The sequence below is a fragment of the Mycteria americana genome, chromosome 2 (assembly GCF_035582795.1).
Source record: "Mycteria americana isolate JAX WOST 10 ecotype Jacksonville Zoo and Gardens chromosome 2, USCA_MyAme_1.0, whole genome shotgun sequence".
Taxonomy (NCBI): domain Eukaryota; kingdom Metazoa; phylum Chordata; class Aves; order Ciconiiformes; family Ciconiidae; genus Mycteria; species Mycteria americana.
In genome coordinates this window covers 48,217,791-48,230,914 of record NC_134366.1, presented here as the reverse complement: position 1 = coordinate 48,230,914, position 13,124 = coordinate 48,217,791, and the positions used below count along the sequence as shown (strand labels likewise).

The following is a 13,124-nucleotide window of genomic DNA, read 5'->3' as shown; positions in this document are numbered from 1 at the left end:
CTGCAGCCACGTCCCACCACATGGCTTCGCCTTTCCTGACCCTAAGAAATGCCTTAAAATGACACATACAGTCTTCAGCTTGCTTGACACTGAATGCAGTGCCATAGCGCTGGTGGCATGGGAACGCCAGCCAACCCCCAACACCAGTGCCGGTCCCACCACGCGGCGTGTAAGGCCGGGAAGGGTCGCCAGGACCCCGGCACCACGGTGCCTCTGGGCCACGCTGTGCTCACGGAAGAGCGAGTCCCAGCTGCCAAATGTCTGCACACACATCACTTGCTAATCCTCCACCCGTCCTGGCCTCTTGAACCAGTCACTGTCCCAGCTCGGCTGCCGGCGCTGCACGGACTCTTCTCTGTCTGCCGGCTCGTTAGGAGGAAGCACCGACGGGCAGAGGGGTCGGTGAACTCCTGAACTGGGACCAGCTCCCCGAGAAAGCTCCTGGCCTGGAAAGGAGGAAACCCCAGACCGTGTCATCTACAAAGGCTTTCGCTTACTGCCTGGCCAGTCCAGGCTCAGGGATGGTAAGGAAAACAAGGATGGCAATTTTAATTTGCCTCCTGTGAATTAAGATTTGGCACAAAGCATGGAATAGCAGAGAACTCCAGCCCTGAAATTTTAACTGAGGACAACCACAAACACTGCAGCTTCTCTGAGCCTAATTGCAGAACTTCTTCTGTATGTAAAAACTGTGAAACATGAAGCTTTTTACATCTATTGACCTTGGGATATAAAGGACAATACTTCTTGCACCAGCCACTGTACTGTGAATATTCAAGCCAGTTTAGAAGAGCCAGATGCAGAACATTTCAGTGAACCTGAAAAGCACAATGTCTCTTTAGAGCACATCATTAACGCAGCGTAAATTAAGGTCTTTCCAATGAACAATGATTAACTGGACTGAACAGTGAGAGGACCGTGATAATGTAGCAAGATAGCAATAACTGCCTTTTGTAGAAGATATTTTACATTTTCTTACATTTACTATGGGAACACTTGTAATTCCGAATTTTTGCGAGCAATATTTTGAGTCTTGCTAGAGATCAGAAGAACAAGTCTGAAGAGAAAATGTCACTTCAGGTACTCATAAAAGACTTGGGCAACTTCTTCATGAGCAACTGAACTTCCTGCAAAGCGGCACAAAGATTCACCTCCCCTGGAGCCTCCAGGATGGGTTCCCCCGGATGCTCAGGGATCTCTCGTGTTTCAGCCCCCATTAAATGGGGCAAATGCAAAAAAAACAAATCAAACAGAATCATTATTAAAATATTAAATGAAGACATGAGATGACCAATGTATCAATCAAATGTATGAGTCATGGTAGTTGACAAGTCCTGATCAAAAGAGTTTCTTGGCTCAGAAAGAGAAGTTCTTTGTGGGCTGGGGGTCTAGTGAGTCAGGGCACACCTCCTCCTTAGTGTCCCTACAGTGAGGGCCAAGAAGCTCCTACTGAAGGCAGTTCCACACTTGGATGAGTGCTCTGGGCACTGCTTTGGAAAGATTACAAAATGCATAAGATATAGCAGAAAGCTAATAGCTAGTGACTTGTTGCGGGGGCGGGTGGGGACATTTCTGCTGTTTTTTAAATTTTGAAAGGGTGATCAACACATCATCTATAAATATACTGGACAAAATTCTGCTTTCATTTACTCTGTACAACTCCAATGACTTATATGGATTGACACTTGTAACAACTAATAGAACTTAAATATATATTTTACATTCCATTTCAACTGCAATAAAAGAAATTATTCTTTACAGTAATAGAGCACAAAAGGCAGGTTTTCCTATCTGTTTACTTGTTTTGACACCTTTTGAAATCTCCTCTCAATATATTTTTATTGAATACATATATTAACTGATATTTGTTTTAACACAGATGAACAAGAGAGAATCTGACATCAAATCCATCTCAGTTCGGCTACACAGACCATGAGATGAGATTCCTGACACATCCGTTGACTGGATTGAACATGCTAACTGTGAAGAATGATTGCTACGAGTTGAAAGTACAGATGACTGTTCTTAACTTTTAGAATTCTATCTTGCAGTCACAGATATATTTTGAAAAGGCAGAACTGAGCAGAAGCTAGAGTAAATTATCAAGTAAATAACCTATATTCCAGTGGTCAAATGTTTTACAAAGGAAATTTCCTGATTGGGAATATTCTTAAAAATAACCTTCAGATTAGCATACCTACAGAAACAACCACCTCTGAACAGAAGAAACAAAGCACATTTTATAAAAAAATACTATGACAGAATTTAAAAAAACACAATAGTTTTAACCATCATCTTAAAACACAATGAGATGTTTTAGGGGACACATATAAACAAGGCAGATATTTTTCCCATTCCAAAAATCATTCCTCATCTTAGCTTAGCAGGAATACCTGCACATCTAAAGGTTTCCTAAAGTCTTTCAACAGATCGCAGGTTCTCAACTTGATTCTTTAATCATCACCTCAGAAGTCTTGATCTCAAGAATTTGTGCCAAGCGTAGAACTCACACTTTTATTTCTACCTTTGAGCCTTTTATAAAACAGAGTGCCTTTTTGCTTCTGTCCTAGCACTCCAGTTACTCTCATTTTCAGCTCTCCTTCCAAGTACCTTTTCGCATTTGCGCATTTGCCAATGTTTTTCAATTCAGTTCCGAAGAAGGTCCTTCTGCTTCCCTCTCCACCAGGAATCACTCTTTCCTTGTCCACTTGGAAGTTTCACAGAAAGTTGCTTCTTTCCATTCTTCTTTCTCGATATGAGAAAGAAAAAGATTTCCCCTTCCTAGCAAAACTGGAACTTTGTCTACAATCATCCTGTGTCATGGCAGAGACTGGACCTGAATTGAACTCCCAGATAATCCAGAATAATAGTAAACTACATGCTTCTTAACACAAAGAGCAAACCTTCCAATTGCAACATATGACACATATGTCCTGGAATAATTTTAGTGGAGAAGTGTGAGCACCTCAAGAGGGAGACATTTTTAAAAGAATAGTAGTTCCTAAATAAAGTCAAATGCTGACCTAGAAAATAAATGCCTAGTCCAACTGAAATAGCATGCTGACTACTCACCAAATGTCAGATTTTGTGTTGTATCCCTGGTGCTTCAGTGCCTCTGGACTCATGTAGTATGGTGTCCCAGTAAATGTAGTTGCCAGATCACATGAACCCATCAAAAGACGAGAAACTCCAAAGTCCCCTAAAAGTAACAGCAGAAACAATAATCTATTCATATAAATTCCATAAATCTGTATCTATTCATACAAACTCTTTCGGTTTATTGTTAGACACAATACAATGACTGTACATCCAAAAAAACTGCCAGAATTTTAAAATATGGAAAAAACAATTTTCTGTAGTTCTTCAAAGTAAAACCACTAGAAAATCATAGAAATATAGAACGATGTAAGTTTGAAGAGGCCTCACAAGGTCATCTGATTCAAACCCCTGGCTCAAAGCAAGGCCAACTTCCAAGTTACATGAGGCTGCTCAGGTCCAGGTCCAGTCAAGCTTGGAGCAGCCTCAAGGCTGGAGATTTCATTGCTTCTCCGGGCCCCTATTCCTGTGTCTGACTGTCAAATAAATGTTTGACCACAAATCAAAATGCTGTATCAGATATGACTTTATTTAAATCTCCTTGTTGACTAAATGTCTGCTGGACTGTTCTATCATAATAAAAGACATCTTTAAAAAGTATGGAAATCTCACCAATTTTAAGAAGATTATTTTTCAAGAATATATTCTTGGCTTTCAAATCTCTGTGAAGTATTCGCCTGGAATATAAAAGAAAATTCAACCTCATCCAACTTGAAGCATTCACAGTCACTTATCAAGTATCTCAAGTATTTATCTTCATTCCTTGTTAGGAAGGCCAGCCCACCACTGCTACAGTCTAACCCTGTAAGTGACAATGCACAGATGATGGCATTAAGGAGCTTCATATAAACACAGAGGTGCATTCACAGACACCCACATGCAGGATGAGAGCCTAAGCAGCCAGGATAACAAAAATGCACCCAGGGATCCCAGCTTGAGAATACAGATACAGGCTTAACATGAGCTGCAGAGGAAGGGAAAAAGGCAAGTCTTCCTATCTGGCTCTTCTTAAAAGCATTACATCTTATTTTCTGCCAGAAGAATGAGATGTCTCACAATAGAATAAGGGATGAGAAAAACAGCAATAAGAGATTCTCAAAGCTCAGGAAACTCTCCTTCAAAGAAAATGTATTACTTGAAAGACAAATATGTTTATAGACGAGGCTAGCAGTTCAAAATTTTACAGTAACGGTGTGTAAGATAAAAGAACTTTACAAAGACAGAGATCAAAAGGAAAAGAAGAACAACAACTAGCTTTTACACACTTATTTTTCCATCAAAGACTGAAGCAACATCATAAGCTACACACCATGCGGGGACACACAGCATCTTCTCAATTTCTTGAAATCTTAACGTGTGACAGTAATTCTGCATCCCCTTAGGAAAATAAAATATCTCTACAGTATACAAAACATGTTCTCAATTAATTCTTGTTAATAACTCTTCCAAAAGGTTCCTTACAACCTCAACTAAACTAGAACTCATCCATTTTTAAATTCCTTATGGCTTGATAACACACAGTTAGCAGCTCTGCTCAGGAGGAGGTTAGAATAGCATTTGGTACATACTGACTACATAAACTGTATTTGCTAACACAAATACAGTAGTTGTTCAGCCATTTAGAACAGATAAAGAAAGGAACAGAGGGTCTAAGGTTCTTGAGATGTGGGCAGGGAAAACAAATGTAGTAATAGATTGAGCAATCCTCAAGTATTATCTCAAATTTTATTGAATTATTAAAGTCTTATGCATTGAGATACTGAAATTATTTCCAAAATAGTTTCCATATTAAGACTAGAAAATACATATTCTAAAGCACAATTTCAATAAGCAATTTAGTCCACAGCTCATTTGAAAATAATTTTTGCAAGAAGAGAAAAAATTATTAAATTCAATATACTCAGTTCACAAATGGGAAAAAAATGTAAATAGTAACTACTAGAAGATGTTTTAGTATGCACATAGACCGATGTTGTGGTTTAACCCCAGCCAGCAATGGAAGACAAATGCTGTAACTCTGAATGTTCCCCCCTTCCTTCTTCTTCCCGAGCTTTACATGCTGAGCATGACGCCATATGGTATGGAATAGCCCTTTGGTCAGCTGGGGTCAGCTGTCCCGGCTGTGCCCCCTCCCAGCTTCTCCTGTACCTGGCAGAGCGTGGGAAGCTGAGAAGTCCTTGATTTACTATAAGCACTACTTAGCAACAACTGAAACATCCCTGTATTAACAACACTGTTTTCAGCACAAATCCAAAGCATAGCCCCATACTAGCTACTATAAAGAAAATTAACTCTATCCCAGACAAAACCAGCATAACTGAGCATGAAAAGGAAACATTTCTATTCTTATAGGACATAAAGAAAATAGTTCTTTATGCTTCTGATGGCAATCTTTCCAGTGTTTATCCTGAAAGTAATGCTTGTAGAGAAAGGTTTGCACACTGGGAAAAATGAAAGTTTTATTCAGTATGCCTCCACTGATGTTTATAAATAATTTGTTCTCTATTTGGCACCTTTCTTGAGCAATACATGTACACTCATCATACATTTACATCAGTAAGGAAATTAAGCTAAGGTGATATTCATTATTATTTCATAAGCCTACATATACACATAGTTTTATATAAATCTTGCTCTGTTAATTTAGATTCTTAGTCTTTCCTTACCATCCATCACACAGAGTCTTTGCAAGAACTTGACTTTGCTGAGTTAGATTTTTCTTGCATATTGTTGTTGAGTGTTGGTGGGTTTTCAGCTTTTTTTTTTATTTATTACTTTGTAGAAATATAACCATGGACTCTTTGAACCTAAAAGTTTCCTGGATATCTGTGATTTGAATAGCAGGTATCTTGATGTATAAAAACTATCCAGAAAGCTTTCAGTAGCATATTATTTGAAAAGGTAATAAAGAGATGTTTGGGTCACATTAGTTTGAATTAGAATGTAATGCTAATATAAACTTGCAATATCTTGATGACAATGTTATGCAAATTATTTGCATTACCAATAATTACAAGATGCTTTTATATATTAATATGACTAAGAAATACTTGGGGTGATTCTTTGGAACTTCCCATGATGATGTCTCTCGATGCAAGCCATCTTATTCTGCCAGGATATGTCAGAAGATAAACAAGTTACAAGCTGAAACCTTAACTGAAACTACTTTAATTGTAGTGAGAAATAAATATTAAGCCTGCACTGTAAATCTAGTTTAAGAAAGAGTGTGACTTTTTGTTGTAGCAAGAGACAGACCTATAAAGGTAACATGAATTAACTGGACTCCGGCAAAACTTAATCTAACTTGACAGTCAGCAAAGTGGTTATTGATATTTTGGGTAGAAATTAACACTTAAAGACAGTTTCAAATTTGGGCAATAAATATACCCATACGTACGTTCTATAGAGTACCCGCTTGCTGTCTCATAGTCATAAAAAAGCAGCACGAAGCACTGAGCAGTGGGCAGCCTCCTTGAATAACGCTTCCTCTGCAACATACCAGCAAGTGAAGCTGATTGAAGCTGAAGTAGTTTACTGCTGTGAAATATTCAGCAATTAATTTCTCTTTCCTCTGTCTAAAGAACTATTTAGAGAAGTAAGAGGTTCTGGATAAGTCTGAAGCCTGTACTAGGGAAGACAACGTGAAATCCAGATAAAGTCCTTGGGCAAAGCCTGCTATCCTGTAGATTGAAAGCAACAGATTTGTTTGCATAAGCGGTAACCTTATAAAAATCTCTGTGTTGGCATATTGTTCATAAAGATTAGCAAAGTGATGGATAACGTAATGGTCAGCTTTATTCAAATTGAGGTTAAATGAATCAATGGCCTCATTGCCCGATTGCTGTGGGATCAATTTTGGGCTACAAGTATGCCAGAGAGACTAGGTGATGGTTCCATGCTAACTGTCTCCATCTAGGTAAGACCACTGAACTACGTTGCCCCTCCTTTACTTCTCTCTCTGGTTATATCAATGACAGATGACGACTGAATCTATTTAATTCTACATAATTTAGCTTTCAAGTCTAAAATTTAAAAATCCTTCTAATTATGCAAAATAGCCAGTAGATAGCATAATGAACACAAGATATTCATGCCCCCTTTGGGATTTATGAAGCATAAGTAAAAGACAGGAATGTCTAATCTATACAATCTTTATTATCACAGCAAAAGAAAAACCATCTGAGGCAGTGAAAAAGTCCTGTTTTAAAATAAGTTTCCAGCATAAGAGTTTTCCAAAAGTGCAAAAATTCAATGAAAGCTGTGCAAGAAAGACAACCAAGTGAATAGTCTATGTCTAAAACCAGAAACAGTAATTTTTGCTGCTCTGGAATAAAAACTCCCATTCACAGCAGCTGGATTTTCTAAGGAATGGCACGAGGAAGTCCAAACCACAGGTAATGAACATTTCAAGCTTCTAATTCTAGGGAAAAGTTTTCTTTGCATTAGGACGTAGTTCAAACATACATTACAGCTTTTTTCCATATCAGTAGAGAAGAAATCATGTATGACTCCATGTATACATAAACAGAGGGCTGTTATTATGTTTCAGTAATTCAAATTAATTTCTGTAAGTAGTTTTAAATTCTTTTAAGCCTAACCTTTTCCATTTAAGCTATTGTTTGACTCTAATAAGATAAAGATTAAATTTTCTAATGTGCATACAGTCAAATAACACACAATACAATACAGGAAATGCAAATAAAAATAAAACTGTCAAGTCATTTGTATGTGTCTGGAGAGGTGTTATTAAATAGCTATGATTCAAAGAGGGAAAATGAAATGCTGTTTGGAAAATCAAATTGCTGCTTTCACTGGAGAATTAAACTACTTTTCAGGAAACCCAGTAATTTAATATACACATTTACCAAAGAAAGTGTATTTATAAGAATTTTTTTTAAAGATTTATTTGAGAACAAGTAGAAGATGAGAAAAATAGAGAGAAGAGTAAACAAAAAGGATATATGGGAAAACAAGAAATAAAAGAGGCATGAAGAAATACAGAAAATGAAAGACAAAAAGAATAACTTATACAACAGAATAGAATAGTTCAGTTGGAAGGGACCTACAATGATCATCTAGTCCAACTGCAATGTTATTATTATTCTTCATTAGTCTGCACAATGCATCCTCTAAACACATACATTAAAGAAAGGATTTCACCAAAAGTGGAGTTTCCAGATTACCAAAACTTTTAATGATAAATTGTTAAATTGAAGTTTGAGAAGGGAAGAAAAAAAACCCACACTGCTAGTTTAGTTAAACGGTCAGGATTTTTATTTCCATTTCCCTCTGTCCTTTTGGCCTGAGGTGAATGCTGAAGAGCACAGCATCCCAAGAGAGCTCTCTTCATTGTGCTCTATCACTGCAGTCTGTGGGGGCAACACTTGATGTACAAGCCCCCGATAAATTGGCATTTAGGAACCAAAATGCTCTTGCATCCTGGACAGCAATTCACTCTGCCCTTTTCTCTCCACAGTCTGAGGCTGTAGGTGCAAAAACTCATTAGGCATCTATCAGTTTAGGTCAAACTCATCCCACATGCTTAACTTCAGCTCAACTCAGAAATGGTTGTTCTTGGTGACAGGTGACTATCTCTACCTACTGCTCTGTTGCAACTCAAGTTCAGGCAACCAAATTTGGCCCAAGCCCTGCTGTGAAAGATATTTGAAAAACCTACATCAATTTGGTGTTTTCACCTTCAACTCAGTGCATAGTAATCTTGTTTTCAGAGTACTCACACAGGATAGAAGACTATAGATTCTAGTTTACATTCAGCTTGAAAAAAACTGAATTCTCATCTCCAGATTCTGGGTGTAACCTATTCTTTAAACAGAAACAATATCTCCTCCCTGGCTGTATTAATAATTTAGGCCATTATTATAGGCAGATTAGCTCATGTCCCCAAAACATACAGGTGATTACAGACAAACGTCCTTAGCCCCTGCTAAGACAGTCCTTACAGCAATGACATTCTTATTTCTAAAAGTTCAATAGGACTAATAGTCCAAATAGTTCAGCTTGGCAGGATGAAAAATCTTGGACTTTGGGGCTACAGTGCTCTTTAGAAAGGATTCTCTATCTTGTTCAGTAATGTGACATTTCAGAGCTGCCAATAGGCAAAAACAACAGGGAGGAGACAGAGGAAAGGAGAAGATGCTGAAAGCTGGGTTAACTTTGACTGGCTCACTGTTTCTGAAAAGCGGCTAGGAAAGGAGCCTTGTATTCCCACTTGCTCGGCTGTTCCTCCAGCTCTCAGTGAGGGTGGCAGCATGCTGCGCCTCTTGCTCCTGGCTCAGCACAGCACTCGGAATCCCTCATACCATGCTAAATAGTCCCACCGACCCCAAAAGTGACAGCACTGGATGACACGGGAAGGGGACCAGACAGGGCTCATGCACACGTCCAGTACACTGGCAACAAGGGAACTGTTTAAATTACTGAAGTCAGCCTGTCTAAGTCACATTGCAGGCAAGAACTACACCCGTGGAGATGACCAGGTAGGTATCCATCTGCATCTACCCCTGCTCAAACAAAGCGTGATCTCCACACATCACTGCCTGGATGACCTGCAGTAATTTTTTAGGTTAATTTTTGATGTGCTGTTAAAAGTAATGTCTGTTTTCAAAGAATGCGTGTATTTAACGTCACTCATTTTAGTGGGAGTATATCAAGCATATATATTGGATTCTTCACATTAAATATCTGCAGGACATCCTTGTTGATTCCCCTTGAAAAAGCTGACTGTTTTAACCTTTTAATCCATCTTCTTCTAACTATATTGAACTATTTCTGTTGTGCTAAATTTTTCACTTGGCTCTTAGAAAAAGTGTTTCTAATGCTGAAAGACATCTACCACTGCGCTGCTAAAATATATAATACACAATGTTCTTGCAGGATAGATAATTAATTACACTTCAGGTATACAACATCTACTACAGCAATTTGGTCAACAGGACTTTATACCAATACAAGACAATTCATACGGTTTCGTTTCTGTTTGAATATCTGCAACTAGTCAGTAAGTCTACTCACTCCCCTCCCAAGCTAAATGCTCTCATATTAAATGACTGTACCTGTCATGCATATAGTTGACTCCGAGTAACAACTGTATAAACCAGTCTATTATTTGTCTTTGAGTGAATATCTTCCCAGATTCTTTGTACTCTTGAATTTTAAAGTCTAGATCTCCACCCTGAAAAATATCACAACATATTTGTACATTTAAAGTAAGTTTATAAAATGTCTTGTCCTTCAACAAAGTACAGGACTCCACTTTCTTAGACCTTCAGGCTCCTTACCACGTAGTCTGTAAAATTAATGCTTGCACATGAATTCTGAACTCTCCCAGCACCAAAAGCATACACAACTAAGGATCAAAATGAGATCAAGCAGTCTGGCTCCATAGGGAAAGCAGGTCATTTTTCTTTTAGCGTTACACAATATCATCATCATCAACGGTTCTCACTTCATGTCACCCAACTTTAGACATGTACATCTGAGCTGGTCACCTCAAACTCCCCTTACAGTTAACACAAAGGAACAGGCACCTGTATAGTGCAATTATCTCTGCCATCTAGCTGTCTATACCCTAGGAAGAGATGGATCATGTTGTAGAAATGCTGTTTCTCTGCAAAGGTTGCTGATGAGGGCCTACATCGACTGGCTAATATGTAGACACCTAAATCAAGTAAAATGAATCTGCCCTGATCGGTCCAAATAAGTTTATAAATTTGGGAAAAGCATTTCCACTTAACTCAAACATTGCACAGTCAAGAGACACTCTCATTTATTATGCTGAAATACCCATATCAGCATCAAAGAAGCCGTGCTGTTCTTTTAAGAATTAAAATACAGTCTCTTTAATTGTGATACTTTGTCCCTCTTCCGAACTCACATTTGCCAGAAACAAAGCAGAATTAAACCTTCAAGAATCTGTAGCATGTGTTATTGTAAATACTTCATTAAAACTACAATTGATCTCAAAGTAACACTAGAAATGGAGCAATATGACACACAGTAGGCAGTGAAAATAAACCATAAAATATATACAGAAAAAGATTACTTGAAAACTCTAAGTCAGATATTTGGAAAAATCAGTTGAACAGCAGCATGATGAAAGAGGTTTTTGAGGAGACTTATATGAAAATTATTCATTTTGCTAAAAAGTAGACAGATGGTTGTCAGCTGGTTGTTTATCCAGTTTATAAAATAAATGGATTTTGTCTACAAGAATACACGTTAGTGGCAAGCACTGTGTTGAGGTAACTAATGCCAGAGCAAAGGGACTGTGAGTCTCATTGTACTCTAGTGACTAAGTATCTTACATTGGGACAGCTTATTCTCCATAAATCACTACTTTTATGTTATACTTTCTGTGTAAAATCAGAAGTTTTATGTGCCATATACAAGAAAATAGTTTAACCTGTACAACTGTACCTGTACCACCATTTCCCATCATCAGCCCTTCTCTCCTCTGCACTGACTCATGACATTTTATGATCTCTTCAGCATTTCTTGTTTTTCTGTTCCCAACAACACCATGCTTCATACCGCTGCTACAAAATAAGCAGGTTCTGTCCTTGAAGATCCATACATTTCTGTTCTGTACTTGGACATGAATGTTCAGTAATTTCTGTGGTCCCTGAGGTTCTAAGTTACAACATTCAAGAGTGAATGTGTTAAAAAAAAGAAAATATGTTTTGTCATATATGAAAAATGTGTTCCCTGACAATGTCCTGCAATTTTTTAATTGAAATGTCTGAATCATCTCATTCCCTAGGGAAGGGACTATGGCTTCAGCTCTCCATCTGCCTCCCTGCTGCAGCCCAGAGAGAAGCTCTTCGGGGAACTTGGAGCTCTCAGCAGCTGCTTCCCCTTTGCAACTCCAAATGTTCAACAGCTTCCCCCTGGTTGCTTGCAGCAGAGCAGAGGAAGGAAAGAAAAAGCGTTGCTGGGTACTCTGCTGCATGGCAACCAGATGGGCTGTGTCTGAGCCTACTCACACACCTCGACAAAAATGACTCACCTATTCCAGACAGCTGCCCCAGACCATCCAGAGCCAACTGTAGCAATAGCCCAAGACTAAGGGGCTGTTCAAACATGTGTCAGCTGGCTACTGGCCACAAGGGACCATGTACTATCCAGGTGAGGATAGATGAAGTGCAGCAGGCTCCAATCACCGTTTCTCCCTGACCCAATGTGTCCTGTATCACAATCACACGTTGCCATGAAAAATGCAAAGAAAAGAAGTGTAGGACCTACAGAGTTAGGCTGGTGGGTACTCTCTTAAGTTGGGGGACATTACCTTCAAAAGGTCTAAGGAGAACAAAAGCAGTTGAATAAAGTACTACATGTGCCCTCAAGTAACTGTATGGATTTTTACCTTCAAGCAGAGAAGACTCAATGTCCTACAATTAATTTAACTTTGATTTTGTGTCTAAAAAAGGAAAACAAAAATGCATCATAAAAGATTTGCTGAAATACTGGTGCCATGAAACTCTGAAGAAGTTTGTTAACCCAATTTTGCATTTTGGAAGGTCAGTATAACGAAGTTTATAAGGAATTTAACAAATTAAGTACATAGGGAGTTTCCAAGCTGCAGTTTCTCTTTAAATGTCAAGAGTATCAAATACACCAGTAACTTATTTCAAACAGCTTAGCATCTAGAGCTGATAATGTGAACAGGTGCTGATTGCTTTAGTTATTCCTTTTGCTCAGATTTCCTTAGCGTATGTATACTCACATCACAGCTGAGACCACAGTGAAGAGACAGAAATAATTGTCTGGGGGAAAGTACAACTAGTTCTGGTTTATGATGTATTAAAATGATGCAACTTTTAAAGTAACTACTTTGTAAAAACTATATTTTATTGAAGTCCAACTTATGTTACAAAATGAAATCCAAGGGTTCATGAAGGCATTTTTGTTTGAAATCTGACTTATCTGACAATGTTTATATTGCCTGTAAGATTTTGAGTCAGGAAACTGCCAAAGAAGCTCAAAAAGAAGATCAAAACAGAACACATATA

At 38.3% G+C, this 13,124-nt stretch overlaps 1 protein-coding gene across 6 annotated transcripts in view; it reads right to left on the bottom strand.

Annotated features, from left to right (window-relative positions):
- NEK11 (NIMA related kinase 11) overlaps positions 1-13,124 on the bottom strand; it is a 100,282-nt gene that overhangs the window by 62,172 nt on the left and 24,986 nt on the right. For 4 of the 6 annotated variants that reach the window (XM_075493280.1, XM_075493282.1, XM_075493285.1 and 1 more), the window contains exons 4-6: positions 10,170-10,288; positions 3,709-3,773; positions 3,073-3,199 (exon numbers count right to left, since the gene is read on the bottom strand). In XM_075493280.1, coding sequence (XP_075349395.1) covers positions 3,073-3,199; positions 3,709-3,773; positions 10,170-10,288 — 311 coding nt within the window. The remainder of the gene's footprint in view (positions 1-3,072; positions 3,200-3,708; positions 3,774-10,169; positions 10,289-13,124) is intronic. The other 2 variants (XM_075493286.1, XM_075493287.1) reach the window with 1 other exon arrangement.